The sequence below is a fragment of the Indicator indicator genome, chromosome 17, assembly GCF_027791375.1.
Source record: "Indicator indicator isolate 239-I01 chromosome 17, UM_Iind_1.1, whole genome shotgun sequence".
Classification (NCBI taxonomy): domain Eukaryota; kingdom Metazoa; phylum Chordata; class Aves; order Piciformes; family Indicatoridae; genus Indicator; species Indicator indicator.
Window position 1 is genome coordinate 21231923 of NC_072026.1, and position 19637 is coordinate 21251559.

The window sequence follows — 19637 nt, forward strand, 5'->3', positions numbered from 1 at the left end:
TCAGGGCCTCATCCAACCTGGCCTGGAACACCTCCAGGCAGGAGGCAGCCACAGCCTCCCTGGGCAACCTGTGCCAGTGTCTCACCACCCTCACTCTCAACAATTTCTTCCTCATCTCCACTCTCAATCTCCCCTCTCCCAGCTCAAAGCCATTGTCCTCATCCTGGCACTCCCAGCCCTTGTCCAAAGTCCCTCCCCAGCTCTCCTGGAGCCCCTTCAGGTCCTGGAAGGCTGCTCTGAGGTCTCCCTGGAGCCTTCTCTTCTCCAGGCTGAACAGCTCCAGCTCTCCTACTTGCATACTATTGATTTTATTCTATTTATTGGTTGACTTCCATATGGTTGGTGGAGGTTTTGTTGTTGTTCTAATAATGCCTTCCTTCTGTGACCTTGCTGACTCTGATGGGATGCAAACACAGAGCAGCTGAAAGCTGCTGTTCCCATCAGTTGTAGTTATTGGCAGCCAAAAGCATCGAGATTCTGAGGATACAACCCAGCTGGGACTGGGAATGCAGGCCCTGCATTTGAGAGTGTGTTTGGGGAGATTCAGATTGGATGTTAGGAAGAAATTCTTCCCCAGGAGGGTGGTGAGAGACTGGCAGAGGTTGCCCAGGGAGGTGGTGGAAGCCTCATCCCTGGAGGTTTTTGCAGCCAGGCTGGATGTGGCTGTGAGCAACCTGCTGTGGTGTGAGGTGTCCCTGCCCATGGCAGGGGGGTTGGAACTGGCTGAGCCTTGAGGTCCCTTCCAGCCCTGACAATTCTGTGATTCTATGATTTGCTAGATGAGGTCAATGCATGAGGCTGGTGGACTCCCTCAGAGGCAGAAGGCTGATGCTTTCCTGCCTGGACCACATGGGCAGGGAGGGGCTGTGATCTGCCTTGTCCTCACTGTCAGCTCTTGTGGTCCTCATGGCTGCTTTGTGGTCCCTGGAGATGTTCAAGAGCTGTGTGGCCATGGCACATTGGGATGTAGTGTGGTGGGCATGATGGTGTTGGATTGATGGTTGGGCTGGATCTTTGAGGTCTTCTCCAGCGAAGATAATTCTATGATGCTCTGCATCATGTGAGAGAGACTGAAGAAATCTGTGGCTGTGTTGAGGCTGCTGATACCTGTACCTGCTGGGCTGTAGGCCTGGGCAGCAGGCTGGTGGGACCAGGCTTGCTGGCCCAGCTGTGTGCTGGTGCTCAGCACAGCTGTACAGAAATGGACGGAGAGGAGCAGGAATAACTACTGCTCAGCTGTTATGAGAGTTTGTTCTTTCTCTTCTCTTGACCCTTTGTTGCCTATTTATCATACAATGTTACCTAGAACCATAGAACTGGTGAGACTAGAAGAGGCCTTTGAGATCACCAAGTCCAATCACTCACCTGGAGCTCACCATCCACCACAGCTGCTAACTATGGCCACTGAACCACAATCCTTCAGCACCACACCCAGGCAGCTTTGAAACCTCTCAGGGATGGTGACTCCACCACCTCCCTGGGCAGCCTGGGACAGTGCCTGAGAACCCTTGATGGGAAGAATTTTTTCCTGACATCCAACCTGAACCTCCCGAGAGGCTGTTTCCTCTTGTCCTGTCACTTGCTGCATGTGAGAAGAGCCCAACCTTCACCTGGCTCCAACCTCCCTTCAGGGAGCTGCAGAGAGCAATGAGGTCTCCCCTCAGCCTCCTCTTCTCCATGCTGAACACCCCCAGCTCCCTCAGCTGTTCAAGGCCTTTCCCCAGCTTTGTTGCCTTTCTCTGGACCTGCTCCTGCCCCTCAATGTCCTCTTGGAGTGAGGGGCCCAAGCTGAACCCAGTGTTTGAGGTGTGGCCTCACCAGTGCCAATTGGAAGGGGACAGTCACCTCCCTTGTCCTGCTGCCCACACTATTTCTGACAGAAGGCCGAATGCTGATGATTTTCTTGGCCTCCTAAGCCCACTGCTGGCTCATGTTCAACCAGCCAGCCATCAACACCCCAGGTCCTTCTCTGCTGAGTAACTCTCCACCCACCCTGCCCCAAGCATGTGATGTTGCATGGGGTTGTTGTGCCCAAGTGCAGCACTCAGCACTTGATCCTTTCAGATATATGTAGATATCTAGGCACAGACCTATGCATACCTAAGGTACAGTGCATCTTCTGCACCATTTATTTCCCAGTAAAACCCAGCCTGGGGTCCTCATTGTTCTAGGGGAGGTCATTAACATCACAGGTGTTTGACAACAACTGCTGTGCTTTAGAGATTGGATCCATGGCCAGCATTAATGGGATGAGCTTCAACATGGCCAACATTAATGGGATGAGCTTCAACCAGGCCAAGTGCCAGGGCCTGCACCTGGGGCACAACAACCCCAAGCAGTGCTCCAGGCTTGGGGCAGTGTGGCTGGAAAGCTGCTGGCAGAAAGGGACCTGGGGGTGCTCATGGCCAAGCAGCTGAAGAGGAGCCAGCAGTGTGCCCAGGTGGCACAGAAAGCCAAAGGCATCCTGGCTGGGATCAGCAATGCTGTGTCCAGCAGGAGCAGGCAGGGGATTGTCCCCTGGGACTCAGCTCTGGGGAGGTCACACCTGGAGTGCTGTGTCCAGTTTTGGGCACCTCAGTGCCAGAGAGATGTGGAGGTGCTGGAGCCAGGGCAGAGGAGGGCAAGGAAGCTGGGAAGGGCCTGGAGAAGAAATCTGATGGAGAGAGACTGAAGGAGCTGGGGATGGTTAGTGTGAAACAGAGGAGGCTGAGGGAGACCTCATGGCTGTCCACAGCTCCCTGAAAGGAGGTTGTGGAGAGGTTGGTGCTGGTCTCTGCTCACAGGGAATTAGTGACACACAAGAAGGAATGGCCTCAAGCTGTGACTGGGCAGGTTTGGACTGGGCATTAGGAAACATTTGTTCCCAGCAAGAGTGGTCAGGGATTGGAATGTGCTGGGCAGGGAGGTGGTGGAGTCCCCAAGCCTGACTGTGTTTCAAGGTAGTTTGGATATGGTGCTTGGGGCTATGGTTTAGGGGTGACCCTTGTAGAGCAGGGTTCTGGGTTGGACTTGGTGATCCTGAGAGTCTTTTCCAACCTGAATGCTTCTGTGATTTCTGTGCTTTATCTCAGAGTATGCAAAATGTCCCCAAATGCTTCTTCTGTTTAAGGTGCTGCTTTACAGCTGTGCTCTGGCAGTGCTGTCTGCACTGGTTGGGGTTTCATGCAGTGCCTCTTTTCCCACAGCAGCAGAACGTCTGTGAAGTGCCTATCAACTGAAACATACTCGGTGCTCTTCAGGTTTGCTTTTGCAAGTCTCACCCAAAGGTTTCATTAGTGACAATCAGCTTTAAGCAGCACGAGCATACCAACGGGATCCTCTCCTCCATAACTGTAGGCATAGTCTGCACCCGTAAGATAAGTTGCTTGCAGCCTGGAGATGATCCTAGCCAGCAGGCAGGAAGAGAATAAGAGTGTCATTTGCATGGGCGTGAAGAAGGTGTTGTGTAGCTGGGATCTGAGTGAGAAATGCTCTTTCTCTTCCTTTCCTTTGCAGAACCATGGACCTGGGAGCTGGCTGGAGACCGCAAAGCCTCCTTCCCCTCCAGGCTGCTGCTCCACCATCATCTTCCCCCACAGCCAAGGGAACTGGGAGAGGTCCACACTAACTCCTGCAGGGCTTTTTCTGGTCGCTATGGAAGAGCAAATGAGTTTCTGGCTCAGGTTCTCTGGAGTTGGGCACCTGCCTCGGACCTGCCTTTTGGCAAAGGGCTCGCGGGCCAGGCAGGACTAGGAGCCTGCAGTGCCAGCCCTGTGCCATGAGCACTTTCAGCAGCACTGGGGCACTGCTCAGCCTCACCACCCTCTCGGGCACGCTGGATTTCGGGTTGCGTGGTGGTGGTGGTCTGATGGCTTGGTCCCTAAGCAGCAATTTGACTCTGAATCAGAGTTTGCCTACGTCCGATCCTCTCAATGCCTCCCAGAAGGACGAGGTCTCCCGCCTGTCCGTGAGGGAGAAGAACTGGCCAGCCCTCCTCATCCTCGTGGTCATCCTGCTAACCATTGGGGGGAACATATTGGTAATTATGGCTGTGTCCTTGGAGAAGAAGTTGCAGAACGCTACAAACTTCTTCCTGATGTCCTTGGCAGTGGCAGACATGCTGGTGGGTATCCTGGTCATGCCCGTGTCACTCATAACAGTCCTGTATGGTAAGTGCCTTCCCTTCTTGTTTGCCTAGGTGGTTTCACAGGGAATCCCCCCAGGCTGCAGCAAGCTGCTGTGCCTCTTTTTTCCTGTGTTGGTAGCTTGAGGAATATCAGTGTGGACTTGGCCATGGCATGCTTCATGCTCAGTTGGGTGAGGGCAATGGGGTGCTAGGAGCTGAGCTGCTTTCCGTGCTGCTGGAACTGCCCTGTGAATGGCATCAGTATCACTTGGGGTTTTTCATATTGCTGAGGCCACCCAGAGCAACTGTGACAGTGAGGCAGCTTCTCACCTCTGGGGTGGACTGCCCCAGACTTTGCTGGGACACAAGAGCTTGTGGGAAAGCTAAGGAGTGTACTTGTGGCTGGTGCAGCTGCAAAGCAGGGCAGAACCAGTCACTGACCTCCCACTGCACCAGTGAGAATGGAGCAGTGATGAGGTTCAGAGAGGAGCTGTGCACTACAGAGATGTGGATCAGAGAGGAGCTGTGCACTACAGAGATGTGGATCAGAGAGGAGCTGTGCACTACAGAGATGTGGATCAGAGAGGAGCTGTGCACTACAGAGATGTGGATCAGAGAGGAGCTGTGCACTACAGAGATGTGGATCAGAGAGGAGCTGTGCACTACAGAGATGTGGATCAGAGAGGAGCTGTGCACTACAGAGATGAGGTTCAGAGAGGAGCTGTGCACTACAGAGATGTGGATCAGAGAGGAGCTGTGCACTACAGAGATGTGGATCAGAGAGGAGCTGTGCACTACAGAGATGAGGTTCAGAGAGGAGCTGTGCACTACAGAGATGTGGATCAGAGAGGAGCTGTGCACTACAGAGATGTGGATCAGAGAGGAGCTGTGCACTACAGAGATGAGGTTCAGAGAGGAGCTGTGCACTACAGAGATGTGGATCAGAGAGGAGCTGTGCACTACAGAGATGTGGATCAGAGAGGAGCTGTGCACTACAGAGATGTGGATCAGAGTGGAGCTGTGCACTACAGAGATGAGGGTGCATCAGAGTGGATCAGAGAGGAGCTGTGCACTACAGAGAGGTGGATCAGAGAGGAGCTGTGCACTACAGAGATGTGGATCAGAGAGGAGCTGTGCACTACAGAGATGTGGTTCAGAGTGGAGCTGTGCACTACAGAGATGAGGTTCAGAGAGGAGCTGTGCACTACAGAGATGTGGATCAGAGAGGAGATGTGCACTACAGAGATGTGGTTCAGAGAGGAGCTGTGCACTACAGAGATGTGGTTCAGAGAGGAGCTGTGCACTACAGAGATGTGGTTCAGAGTGGAGCTGTGCACTACAGAGATGAGGTTCAGAGAGGAGCTGTGCACTACAGAGATGTGGATCAGAGAGGAGCTGTGCACTACAGAGATGTGGTTCAGAGAGGAGCTGTGCACTACAGAGATGTGGTTCAGAGTGGAGCTGTGCACTACAGAGATGAGGTTCAGAGAGGAGCTGTGCACTACAGAGATGTGGATCAGAGAGGAGCTGTGCACTACAGAGATGAGGTTCAGAGAGGAGCTGTGCACTACAGAGATGAGGTTCAGAGAGGAGCTGTGCACTAGGATCTGGCACTCAAATCAAAGCCTTCAGTCATGCCACTTATCTCTGCACCAAACTCATGCCTCTCAGGGACATTTTTCATTTCTGTGTCTCTGTTTCCCTCTCTCTCACCTGAGAAAATCCCTTCTGTTGTAATATCAGTTGTGATCTGCATGGGATTGTTTCTGCTCCCCCACACCAGGGCCGGGGCTCTTGCACTGAATTGGGGCATTGCTCCTTCTGCCCAGTGTAAAGCACTGCTGGCACTGCAAAGAAGTGAAACAGCAAGCAAGTCCTGAGGCTCAGGGGCTGATTGATTGCTCAGGGTCTGAGTTCTCAGAGTCTGATTGCTCAGAGTTTGAGTTCTCAGGGTCTGTTTTCTCAGGTCTTTGTTGTTCAGGGTCTGAGTTCTCAGGGTCTGAGTTCTCAGGGTCTGATTGCTCAGGGTCTGATTGCTCAGGGTCTGAGTTCTCAGGATCTGAGTTCTCAGGGTCTGATTGCACAGAGTTTGAGTTCTCAGGATCTGAGTTCTCAGGGTCTGAGTTCTCAGGGTCTGAGTTCTCAGGGTCTGAGTTCTCAGGGTCTGATTGCTCAGGGTCTGAGTTCTCAGGGTCTGATTGCTCAGGGTCTGATTGCTCAGGGTCTGATTGCTCAGGATCTGATTGCTCAGGGTCTGATTGCTCAGGATCTGATTGCTCAGGGTCTGATTGCTCAGGGTCTGAGTTCTCAGGATCTGAGTTCTCAGGGTCCGAGTTCTCAGGGTCTGAGTTCTCAGGGTCCGAGTTCTCAGGGTCCGATTGCTCAGGGTCCGATTGCTCAGGGTCCGATTGCTCAGGGTCTGAGTTCTCAGGGTCTGATTGCTCAGAGTTTGAGTTCTCAGGGTCTGATTGCTCAGGGTCTGATTGCTCAGGGTCTGATTGCTCAGGGTCTGAGTTCTCAGAGTCTGATTGCTCAGAGTTTGAGTTCTCAGGGTCTGTTTTCTCAGGTCTTTGTTGTTCAGGGTCTGAGTTCTCAGGGTCTGAGTTCTCAGGGTCTGAGTTCTCAGGGTCCGATTGCTCAGGGTCCGATTGCTCAGGGTCCGATTGCTCAGGGTCTGAGTTCTCAGGGTCTGATTGCTCAGGGTCTGATTGCTCAGGGTCTGAGTTCTCAGGATCTGAGTTCTCAGGGTCTGATTGCTCAGAGTTTGAGTTCTCAGGGTCTGAGTTCTCAGGGTCTGAGTTCTCAGGGTCTGAGTTCTCAGGGTCTGATTGCTCAAGGTCTGAGTTCTCAGGGTCTGATTGCTCAAGGTCTGATTGCTCAGGGTCTGATTGCTCAGGGTCTGATTGCTCAGGATCTGAGTTCTCAGGGTCTGATTGCTCAGGGTCTGATTGCTCAGGGTCTGAGTTCTCAGGATCTGAATTCTCAGGGTCTGATTGCTCAGAGTTTGAGTTCTCAGGATCTGATTGCTCAGGGTCTGATTGTTCAGGGTCTGATTGTTCAGGGTCTGATTGCTCAGGGTCTGATTGCTCAGGGTCTGAGTTCTCAGGGTCCGAGTTCTCAGGGTCTGATTGCTCAGGGTCTGAGTTCTCAGGATCTGAGTTCTCAGGGTCTGATTGCTCAGAGTTTGAGTTCTCAGGGTCTGATTGCTCAGGGTCTGATTGCTCAGGGTCTGATTGCTCAGGGTCTGAGTTCTCAGGGTCTGAGTTCTCAGGGTCTGATTGCTCAGGGTCTGAGTTCTCAGGATCTGATTGCTCAGGGTCTGAGTTCTCAGGATCTGATTGCTCAGGGTCTGATTGCTCAGGGTCCGAGTTCTCAGGGTCCGAGTTCTCAGGGTCCGATTGCTCAAGGTCTGAGTTCTCAGGGTCCGATTGCTCAAGGTCTGAGTTCTCAGGGTCTGATTGCTCAGGGTCTGATTGCTCAGGGTCTGAGTTCTCAGAGTCTGATTGCTCAGAGTTTGAGTTCTCAGGGTCTGTTTTCTCAGGTCTTTGTTGTTCAGGGTCTGAGTTCTCAGGGTCTGAGTTCTCAGGGTCTGAGTTCTCAGGGTCCGATTGCTCAGGGTCCGATTGCTCAGGGTCTGAGTTCTCAGGGTCTGATTGCTCAGGGTCTGATTGCTCAGGGTCTGATTGCTCAGGGTCTGAGTTCTCAGGATCTGAGTTCTCAGGGTCTGATTGCTCAGAGTTTGAGTTCTCAGGATCTGAGTTCTCAGGATCTGAGTTCTCAGGGTCTGAGTTCTCAGGGTCTGAGTTCTCAGGGTCTGATTGCTCAAGGTCTGATTGCTCAGGGTCTGATTGCTCAAGGTCTGATTGCTCAGGGTCTGATTGCTCAGGGTCTGATTGCTCAGGGTCTGATTGCTCAGGATCTGAGTTCTCAGGGTCTGATTGCTCAGGGTCTGATTGCTCAGGGTCTGAGTTCTCAGGATCTGAATTCTCAGGGTCTGATTGCTCAGAGTTTGAGTTCTCAGGATCTGATTGCTCAGGGTCTGATTGTTCAGGGTCTGATTGTTCAGGGTCTGATTGCTCAGGGTCTGATTGCTCAGGGTCCGAGTTCTCAGGGTCCGAGTTCTCAGGGTCTGATTGCTCAGGGTCTGATTGCTCAGGGTCTGAGTTCTCAGGATCTGAGTTCTCAGGGTCTGATTGCTCAGAGTTTGAGTTCTCAGGGTCTGATTGCTCAGGGTCTGATTGCTCAGGGTCTGATTGCTCAGGGTCTGATTGCTCAGGGTCTGAGTTCTCAGGGTCTGAGTTCTCAGGGTCTGATTGCTCAGGGTCTGAGTTCTCAGGATCTGATTGCTCAGGGTCTGAGTTCTCAGGATCTGATTGCTCAGGGTCTGATTGCTCAGGGTCTGATTGCTCAGGGTCCGAGTTCTCAGGGTCCGAGTTCTCAGGGTCCGATTGCTCAAGGTCCGATTGCTCAGGGTCTGATTGCTCAGGGTCTGATTGCTCAGGGTCTGATTGCTCAGGGTCTGAGTTCTCAGGGTCTGAGTTCTCAGGGTCTGATTGCTCAGGGTCTGAGTTCTCAGGATCTGATTGCTCAGGGTCTGAGTTCTCAGGATCTGATTGCTCAGGGTCTGATTGCTCAGGGTCTGATTGCTCAGGGTCCGAGTTCTCAGGGTCCGAGTTCTCAGGGTCCGATTGCTCAAGGTCCGATTGCTCAGGGTCTGATTGCTCAGGGTCTGATTGCTCAGGGTCTGAGTTCTCAGGGTCTGAGTTCTCAGGGTCTGATTGCTCAGGGTCTGAGTTCTCAGGATCTGATTGCTCAGGGTCTGAGTTCTCAGGGTCTGATTGCTCAAGGTCTGATTGCTCAGGGTCTGATTGCTCAGGGTCTGATTGCTCAGGATCTGAGTTCTCAGGGTCTGATTGCTCAGGGTCTGATTGCTCAGGGTCTGAGTTCTCAGGATCTGAATTCTCAGGGTCTGATTGCTCAGAGTTTGAGTTCTCAGGATCTGATTGCTCAGGGTCTGATTGTTCAGGGTCTGATTGTTCAGGGTCTGATTGCTCAGGGTCTGATTGCTCAGGGTCTGAGTTCTCAGGGTCCGAGTTCTCAGGGTCTGATTGCTCAGGGTCTGAGTTCTCAGGATCTGAGTTCTCAGGGTCTGATTGCTCAGAGTTTGAGTTCTCAGGGTCTGATTGCTCAGGGTCTGATTGCTCAGGGTCTGAGTTCTCAGGGTCTGAGTTCTCAGGGTCTGATTGCTCAGGGTCTGAGTTCTCAGGATCTGATTGCTCAGGGTCTGAGTTCTCAGGATCTGATTGCTCAGGGTCTGATTGCTCAGGGTCCGAGTTCTCAGGGTCCGAGTTCTCAGGGTCCGATTGCTCAAGGTCTGAGTTCTCAGGGTCCGATTGCTCAAGGTCTGAGTTCTCAGGGTCTGATTGCTCAGGGTCTGATTGCTCAGGGTCTGAGTTCTCAGAGTCTGATTGCTCAGAGTTTGAGTTCTCAGGGTCTGTTTTCTCAGGTCTTTGTTGTTCAGGGTCTGAGTTCTCAGGGTCTGAGTTCTCAGGGTCTGAGTTCTCAGGGTCCGATTGCTCAGGGTCCGATTGCTCAGGGTCTGAGTTCTCAGGGTCTGATTGCTCAGGGTCTGATTGCTCAGGGTCTGATTGCTCAGGGTCTGAGTTCTCAGGATCTGAGTTCTCAGGGTCTGATTGCTCAGAGTTTGAGTTCTCAGGATCTGAGTTCTCAGGATCTGAGTTCTCAGGATCTGAGTTCTCAGGGTCTGAGTTCTCAGGGTCTGAGTTCTCAGGGTCTGATTGCTCAAGGTCTGATTGCTCAGGGGTCTGATTGCTCAAGGTCTGATTGCTCAGGGTCTGATTGCTCAGGGTCTGATTGCTCAGGGTCTGATTGCTCAGGATCTGAGTTCTCAGGGTCTGATTGCTCAGGGTCTGATTGCTCAGGGTCTGAGTTCTCAGGATCTGAATTCTCAGGGTCTGATTGCTCAGAGTTTGAGTTCTCAGGATCTGATTGCTCAGGGTCTGATTGTTCAGGGTCTGATTGTTCAGGGTCTGATTGCTCAGGGTCTGATTGCTCAGGGTCCGAGTTCTCAGGGTCCGAGTTCTCAGGGTCTGATTGCTCAGGGTCTGATTGCTCAGGGTCTGAGTTCTCAGGATCTGAGTTCTCAGGGTCTGATTGCTCAGAGTTTGAGTTCTCAGGGTCTGATTGCTCAGGGTCTGATTGCTCAGGGTCTGATTGCTCAGGGTCTGATTGCTCAGGGTCTGAGTTCTCAGGGTCTGAGTTCTCAGGGTCTGATTGCTCAGGGTCTGAGTTCTCAGGATCTGATTGCTCAGGGTCTGAGTTCTCAGGATCTGATTGCTCAGGGTCTGATTGCTCAGGGTCTGATTGCTCAGGGTCCGAGTTCTCAGGGTCCGAGTTCTCAGGGTCCGATTGCTCAAGGTCCGATTGCTCAGGGTCTGATTGCTCAGGGTCTGATTGCTCAGGGTCTGAGTTCTCAGGGTCTGAGTTCTCAGGGTCTGATTGCTCAGGGTCTGAGTTCTCAGGATCTGATTGCTCAGGGTCTGAGTTCTCAGGATCTGATTGCTCAGGGTCTGATTGCTCAGGGTCTGATTGCTCAGGGTCTGATTGCTCAGGGTCTGAGTTCTCAGGGTCTGATTGCTCAGGGTCTGAGTTCTCAGGGTCTGATTGCTCAGGGTCTGATTGCTCAGGGTCTGAGTTCTCAGGGTCTGAGTTCTCAGGGTCTGATTGCTCAGGGTCTGATTGCTCAGGGTCTGAGTTCTCAGGGTCTGATTGCTCAGGGTCTGATTGCTCAGGGTCTGATTGCTCAGGGTCTGAGTTCTCAGGGTCTGATTGCTCAGGATCTGATTTCTCAGCATGATGCTAGGACTCCATCCCTGGCTGTTACAAAGAGGCCTTGCCTGCCCCCCTGAGCCTCTGATCATCATTGGTCTGACTCCTATCAATGCAATGCATGCACTTAATAGGCAACAATTAATCAGTTTTGAAGGCTGCTCTCAGATTTTCTGTGGGAAATATTTGGGTATTGGTATTTCTTGGAAACAAGTAATATTGTTTACTCCCAAATTTGATTAGCTATTGGATTGCTGTCCCATAAAGTAAAATGTAAGGATATTTATGGGACTTCTTCACTTCCCCAAATGATGAAGTTGGACAGAGATTAATTTCTAAGAGACATTGATCAAGCATCCATCACTCCAAGGCTTAGAGAAGTTGTCTGCAGGGGCTGAAAATCAATCTGTGATTTAAGTCCAGGCCTAGCCATGGAGATTTCATGCAGAAAGTCTTCTGTTGGAGGCTGTCAGTTTAGGTCCAGCTCTAAATCTTCTGCCTATTCCAACATGTGGGTTTCATTTTTAGCCTTTTGCTCCCATTCCCTGGAGCTTGAAAAGGAGCCTGGAAGTCACTGCATGATCTGACTGGCCTGCACTTGCATAAATTCTGCCTTACCCAGTGACTCTAAAAAGCTGGATTTATGGAAGGCATCTTCCTGCAGACTTTTCTGAGGCTTTGGATGGAAATGGATTTTTCTCTTTTGCCTAGGAAGCGATGACTTAGGGTTGTTTGGAGGTGTAAAACATGCAGCATATTTAGAGGCCAATAAATATCATTGATCTGAGGAGGAATTGCTGTTATTCCTCTTTTCCTGTCAGAGCAGCAGGAGTAGCTTTTGGTGGGCTTCAACACAGGGAAGTGGCACTAAAGAGATTTATGGTAAAAGTGATAATTCCAGAGCAGGCATGGAAAATTTGTGGCAATAGCTGCTGCTATGTCTGGGGAGGCTGCAGGATCCCTGCTGGCTGCTGGCACTGCTCTCCTGGGCTCTCCTGGTGACCAAAGCAGGCATATTGGCTTCAGGCTTTGTGAGGGAAGGAAGAGAAGTTCCATTTGGGGAAAACAGAGCATCAGAGGAACTCAAGAGCTGGAGATCTTGAGCTTGGAGCAGAGGAGCCTGAGGGCTACCCTCATGGCTGGGGATAAAGATGTGCAGGGCTGGATCCAGGCTCTGCTCAGGGATGGCCAAGGACAGCACAAGGGGCACTGGGGGCAAGCTGGAGCAGAGGAGGTGCCAGGGGAAGAGGAGGGAAAACTTTGTCCCTGAGGGTGCTGGATCCTGGAGCAGGCTGCCCAGAGAGGTTGTGGAGTCTCCTGCTCTGGAGACTTTCCAACCCCACCTGGATGTGTTCTGTGTGCCCTGCCCTGGGTGCCCCTGCTCTGGCAGGGGGCTGGACTGAATGATCTCTGGAGATCCCTTCCAGCCCCTAACATTCTGTGATTCTGTGACTCTTCTTGTAACTGAGAGCCTCCGGAGATGCTCCTGGGAGACCTTCTTGTGGCCTTCCAGGATCTGAAGGGGCTCCAAGAAAGCTGGGGAGGGACTTTTGAGGGTGTCAGGGAGGGATAGGACTGGGGGGATGGACAAAACTAGAAGTGGGGAGATTGAGATTGGATGTTAGGAAGAAGTTGTTCCCCATGAGGGTGGTGAGAGCCTGGCAGAGGTTGCCCAGGGAGGTGGTGGAAGCCTCATGCCTGGAGGTTTTTGCAGCCAGGCTGGATGTGGCTGTGAGCAACCTGCTGTGGTGTGAGGTGTCCCTGCCCATGGCAGGGGGGTTGGAGCTGGATGAGCCTTGAGGACCCTTCCAAGCCTGAGAGTTCTGTGATTCTGTGCATCACTTATTGCTGAGGCTGTTCTAGCTAATGTGCTGAGGATCATCTCCTCAGCCCTCCACACACTGGGGCTGAGGACAGATCTGACCTTTGGGGGTTTCTTGGCTCAAATCACTCTCAGCTACAATCTTTGGAAAACTGCTTCTGCAAAGGGCAGCCTGCAAACACTCTGGGGGCCAATGAGCAGTAGGACAGTGGACTTGGACTTGGTTTTAAGAGCTAGAGGTCAGGAAATCCAAACAGACAGAGATGTTTGAGGAGGTTTTCTGTTCCCTTTGACATGGTAGCACACAAAGCAGTACCAGTGATGGAGGAGGCAAATATTCACACATAAGCAGAATTCCTCTGGGAGTATCTGGGATTCATGGCCAGGGACTGAGCAGGAAGAGCCTTGCTGCTTGGAGATGGAGTTGGGAGTGCTCAGGCAGTTGTGCTCTGTATATTTCACCCTCTGTGTTCTCTCCAGTGTACACATCCCCAGGCTGGGCTGTTCCAGAAGCTGGCGTGTGTTACATGGAGCACATCTCTTCCACATCTGTAGGAGTCACTTTTAGTTTATGCCAACAGAAAGGAACCTTAACAAAACCTCACATGCAGGAAAGGCTGAAGGTGCTCTGAAGTTTGTCCATCAGCTGTCTGAGCCCCACTGGCAAGTTGTAGTTTGTGGAGTAGGTCCTCATCCTTACTTTTTGGCTAATAAGGAGGATAGAATCATAGGCTCAGAGAGTTGTTTGGGTTGGAGAAGGCCTCTGGGATCATTGAGTCCAACCATCAACCCAACCCCACCATGGCCACCACACCATGGCCCCAAGTGTCATTTCTACACCTTTTTTGAACCCCTCCAGGCATGGGGACTCCACCACCTCCCTGGGCAGTCCCTGACCACTCTTGCACCAAAGACATTTTTCTCCTCTCCAACCTAAGCCTCCCCTGGCACAACTTCAGGCCATTGCCTCTCCTCCTATCAGCTGATCCTAGGGAGCAGAGCCCAACCCCCACTTTACTGCAACCTCCCTTCAGGGAGCTGCAGAGAGCAATGAGGTCTCCCTCAGCCTCCTCTTCTCCAGCCTGAACACCCCCAGCTCCCTCAGCTGCTCCTCCCCAGCCCTCTTCTCCAGACCCTTCCCCAGCTTGGTTACCCTTCTCTGGACCCCCTCCAGCACCTCAATGTCCTTCTTGGAATGAGAGGCCCAAAACTGACTCCAGGACTCAAGGTGTGGCCTCCCCATGCTGAGTACAGATTTCACTTCAAGCATAACCAGAGAATTGAACAGAAAGAAAGGCTTCTGGTTTTCTTAATTAAAAGGAGGAGAAATGAAGCTGTCAGTGATTCAAGGCTCTCCTTACCTAGGCAGTGATGACAGGAAGGATTTTTCACCAGTTAGTCAGCACTTTGATATATTTATCAATTAGGCTTTCTTAAGTGTCTTGGACTAATCAATGAGTTCCAGTTGAGACCTTGGAGCGTTTGCCACGGTGTGCAAGTTCTTAAAGAAGGAAACAAATTAGAATGCTAATTGCTAACCATGTATTAGGGGGAGCAAATGAGACATTAAGGCTGTGTTTAAACCCAGGGGAGAATCTTCTGATTAATTAAGTACTCCTCTGCTAGGGCATCAGGTATTCTGCAAGCAAGGGAGCTGCTGACAACATCTGGAGCTTGCTTCCTCACCTTGCAGCGTTTCAGGGGCCAGCAGGGCTGGGTTTGCATGGTGCCTGGTGGGCATGGGCAAGGAAGAGAAGCCTGCTCTCTGTCTGCCAGGACCAGGGAAGGAGTGCAAGAGCCTCACCAGCTGATGGGTGGAAATCACAGAAGGTATGAAGCTTCCTTCATTCTCATGAAATGGGTTCACAGCTGCTAACAAGTTGCCCAAGGCTGGCCAGCAAGTAGCCAGCAAGTGGCCAGCAAGTGGCTAGCACACTCATCTGTGCCCAGGCTGCTCTCTTGCTGCACTTGGGTCACAACAACCCCAAGCAACGCTACAGGCTTGGGGCAGAGGGGCTGGAATGCTGGCTGGCTACAAAGATCTGGGGGTGCTGCAGCTGAAGGTGAGCCAGCAGTGTGGCAAGGTGGCCAAGAAGGCCACCAGCATCTTGGCCTGGTGGGAAAGGTCTGGGGGTGCTGGTGGACAGCAGCTGAAGGTGAGCCAGCAGTGTACCCAGGTGGGTACTCAAGAAAAGCCACCAGCATCCTGGCCTGGATCAGGAACAGTGTGGCCAGCAGGAGGAGGGAGGTGATGGTGCCACTGTACTTGGCCTGGGTGAGGCCACAGCTTGAGGACTGGGTTCAGATCTGGGGACCACACCATATGAAAGGCATTCAGGTGCTGGAGGGAGTCCAGAGAAGAGCACTGGGGCTGGAGAAGGGTCTGCAGGGCATCATATAAGGAACAGCTGAGGGAGCTGGAGTTGTTTAATGTGGAGAAGAGGAGGCTGAGGGAGACCTCCTTGCTCTCTACAGCTCCCTGAGAGGAGGCTGGAGCCAGGTGGGGGTTGGGCTCTGCTCCCTAGTCTCAGGTGCTAGAAGGAGAGGAAGTGGCCTGAAATTGTGCCAGGGGAGGGTTAGGTTGGAGAGGAGGAAAAATGTCTTTGGTGCAAGAGTGGTCAGGGACTGGAAGAGGCTGCCCAGGGAGGTGGTGGAGTCCCCATGCCTGGAGGTGTTGAGGGTATGTGTGGCCATGTCACTTGGGGCCATGGTTTGGTGGCCATGGTGACCTTAGGTTGATGGTTGGACTGGATGACCTCAGAGGTCTTTTCCAGCCTTAATGATTCTCTGACTCTTCTCAAGTTCCAGCAAACCACTGTGGTGCTGGTAGCCTGATGCATCTTCCAGGAAGGTTGCTATTAGATGCAGCATTCATTATCCCCAAGTGCTGGAGGGGCTTCACATCCAGATTATTGTTATTACTGCTAATTATCATCATTATTAGGTGGTGACAGAGATGGGCTGAGCACTCACAGCAGACTCTGCTGTTTATTCCCCCTGCAGAGGAAGGGGGCATGCAGTAAGAGCTGCCACTCAAACAGCTCCTTCTGCAGTCTCATTTTGCCTGACCCTGCTTTCCCCTTCCAGGGTGACACTTTCACTGCAGGGAAAGTCCTGCAGAGAGACCTGACCAGGTGAGATGAGCTTCAGCAAGGCCAAGGACAAGGTCCCACACCTGGGTGAGGGCAATACGAGGCACAAATGCAGGCTGAGTGAGGAGTGGCTCAAGAGCAGCCTTGCAGGGAAGGCCTTGGGGGTGTCAGGTGGTGAGAAACTGCCCAGGAGCCAGCACTGGTCCCTGGCAGCCCAGCAGGCAGCTGTGTGCTGAGCTGCATCCAGAGCAGGGAGAGCAGCAGCACAGGGAGGGGATTCTGCCCCTCTGCTCTGCTCTGCTCACACCCCACCTGCAGCACTGCCTTCTGCTCTGGGGCCCCCAGCACAAGAAAGACCTGGAGCTGCTGGAGAGGGTCCAGAGGAGGCCACCAAGATGATCAGAGGCTGGAGAAGCTCCCCTGTGGGGACAGGCTGGGAGAGTTGGGGCTGTTCATCCTGGAGAAGAGAAGGCTCCAGGGAGACCTCAGAGCAGCCTTCCAGGACCTGAAGGGGCTCCAGGAGAGCTGGGGAGGGACTTTGGACAAGGGCTGGGAGTGCCAGGATGAGGGAGAATGGCTTTGAGCTGGGAGAGGGGAGATTGAGAGTGGAGATTGGGAAGAAATTGTTGAGAGTGAGGGTGGGGAGAGACTGGCACAGGTTGCCCAGGGAGGCTGTGGCTGCCTCCTCCCTGGAGGTGCTGAAGGCCAGGCTGGATGAGGCCTTGAGCAAGCTGGGCTGGGGGGAGGTGTCCCTGCCCATGGCAGGGGGTTGGGACTGGATGAGCTTTAAGGTCCCTCCCAACCTAACCCACTGTGTGCTTCTAAGAGACAAGAATGAGCTGTGGAAGGGCACAGTCAGCAGCTGAGGAGACAGCCAAAGGGTGCCTGGGGTGTTGTACTGCTGTGTCCCAGCAGGATCAGGGAATGCTGAACCCCTCGAGGGCTCCAGGTGTTCCTGAAGCTGCAGGGAGGAAGAGGCTGCTCTTGGAACAGCTGGGGACAGCTGCTCCACCTGCCTGCTTAGTGAGTTAGTGACTTATGGCTCCTACTGATTCTGGCAATGACTCTCCAGGGGCAGGTTTGTCTTTAATGCTGCCCAATAGCTGCAGCAGCCTGCACCCAAATGCTGTGTGGGAAGGACACAAGGGGTTAAGTGCAGCTCTTTTGTTAGTCCTTCATTCTCAAGACAACAAAGAGGCTTCTTAGACTACTTGTGTTATTCTTACACTCAGCACTGGTGAGCCACACCTCAAGTCCTGGGTCAGTGAATTTAGAAGGAAATTCTTTTCAGGGATGTAGATGTGTCCTGGAGAAGGTCCAGAGAAAGGCAGCAAGGCTGGGAAGGGTCTGGAGAACAGGGCTGGGGAGGAGCAGCTGAGGGAGCTGGGGGTGTTCAGTGTGGAGAAGAGGAGGCTGAGGGAGACCTCATTGCTCTCTACAGCTCCTGAGAGGAGGCTGCAGCCAGGTGGGGGTTGGGCTCTGCTCCCTAGGAGGAGAGGAAATGGCCTGAAGTTGTGCCAGGGGAGGGTTAGCTTGGAGAGGAGGAAAAATGTCTTTGGTGCAAATTCTTCCCTGAAAGAGAGCTTGGCCATTGGGATGTGCTGTGCAGGGAGGTGGTGGAGTCACCATCCCTGGAACTGTTTAAAATAAGCCTGGATGAGGAACTCAGTGCCATGGGTTAGTTGCTTAGCTGGTGTTGGGTGATAGGTTGGACTGGATGATCTCTGAGTTCTTTTCCAACCTGGTTAATTCTGTGATTCTGTGACTAGAAGAAATCATAGAATGACAGAATTGTCAGGATTGGAAGGGACCTCAAGGCTCATCCAGTTCCAACCCCCCTGCCATGGGCAGGGACACCTCACACTAGATCAGGCTGGCCAGAGCCTCGTCCAGCCTGGCTGCCAAAACCTCCAGGGATGAGGCCCCAACCACCTCCCTGGGCAACCTGTGCCAGGCTCTCACCACCCTCATGGGGAAGAATTTCTTCCTTACCTCCAATCTGAATCTACCCACTTCTAGTTTTGCTCCATGTGCCAGGCTGCCCAGGCTGTTGTCTGAATCCCCATCCTTGGAGATGCTTCCAGGAGGCAGAGATGTGGTGCTGAGGGCCATGGCTTAGCAGCAGCCATGGCAGAGTGAGAGAAGGGTTGGACTGGGTGATCTTGGAGGTCTTTTCCAGCTGAAGGAATGCTATGAGTCTGTGGGGCTTCCTGCACTCTTTTAGGGCAGTGGTGGCTGTGAGTTAGGTGCCTGCAGCCACATCTGTGTGTGATTGAGTCACATCCACTGGAGCCATTAATTCTCCCTCCTGGTTGGCTTGTGCCTGCCCCAGTGACCTGCTGACATCACCCTGCACTATCTTAACAGCAAAAGCTTACCTTGCAATCCTCCAATGGCCTGCAAAACTTGGCAAGCTTGGAGCCTGAGCTGGCCCTGGGCATCTTGCCCATCACCTGGGACCCAGCCTGCTGCTCTGCCATTGCCCTTCTTGTGCCACTGCCTTGGGGTGAGTGCACAGAGAGCTGTTTGACCTCTCCCCAAAGGAGTAAAAGAAAAGATCTCCACAGAATTGGAGGGAGTTGGGAGTTTAAGTGGAAATACTACCCACAAATGGATACAAAAATGCAAAATACACAAATCCATCTTCAGCCTCAACCCAGTTCTCCAGCCTTGGCTTTTCCCAAAACCTCACTAGGTCACCACCTTCCAAACCCTGCCCTTCTGCCAGGCGTCAGTGTCACCCCCATCCCTTCTGCTTCCTCCCATACCATAAAAACATAGAATCAATCAGAGAATCAATCAGAGAATCAATCAGAGAATCAATCAGAGAATCACAGAATCACAGAATGGTCTGGGTTGGAAGGGACCTCCAAAGCTCATCCAGTCCAGCCCCCTGCACTCAGCAGGGACATCCTCAACTGCATCAGATGCCCAGAGCCCTGTCCAGCCTCACCTTGAATATCTCCAGGGATGGAGCCTCAACCACCTCCCTGGGCAACCTGTTGCAGTGTTCCAGCAGCCTCCTGGTGCAGAACTTGTTCCTCACATCCAATCTCAATCTGCTCTGCTCTAGTTTGAAGCCATTGCCCCTGGTCCTGTCCCTGCAAACAGTCCCTCTGCAGCCTTCTTGTAGTCCTTTCAGATACTGGAAAGCTGCTCTGAAGTCTCCCTGGAGCCTTCTCTTCTCCATTCTGAACACCCCCAGCTCCCTCAGCCTGTCCTCAGAGCAGAGCTGCTCCAAACCCCTGATCATTTTGTGGCCTCCTCTGGACCCTCTCCATCAGGTCCAGGTCCTTCCTGTATTGAGGGCTCCAGACCTGCACACAGCACTCCAGGGGAGGTCTCAGCAGAGCAGAGCAAAGTGGCAGAATCACCTCTCTGGCTCTCTGGCAGTGCTGCTTTCGATGCAGCCCAGGCTGTGATTTGCCTTCTGTGCTGCAGTCTCACACTGCCTGCTCCTGGCCAGCTTCTCATACCAGGCCTGAATGGTGTAGCAAAAATCAGCCAGGGCTGCCCAAGTCAGAAAGCCTCCCCCAAGAGATACCAGCCTGGAGCCCATTGAGAGCAGGGAGAGGGAGATAAAAGGAGAAAATAGACAGAAATGTCCATTTAGAAAGGGGATGCAGGCTGATGGGAATGAAAGAATAAAGATTACATTTCTGGTATCCACCCCCTGGACTATCTAGTGCCTGTGGAGGACTTTTTATTTCCCTCTATGGTTCTTAAACCCATAGCAGCCACCTTACCCCAGGTGCCTCCCTCTGCCAGG

General features: G+C 52.6%; 1 protein-coding gene across 1 annotated transcript in view; it reads left to right on the plus strand.

The window, feature by feature from the left end:
- Positions 1-3757: 3757 nt before the first annotated feature.
- The window catches only part of HTR2C (5-hydroxytryptamine receptor 2C), a 70212-nt gene continuing 54332 nt past the window's right edge, over positions 3758-19637 (plus strand). The window contains exon 1 of the mRNA XM_054388688.1: positions 3758-4148. Coding sequence (XP_054244663.1) covers positions 3758-4148 — 391 coding nt within the window. The remainder of the gene's footprint in view (positions 4149-19637) is intronic.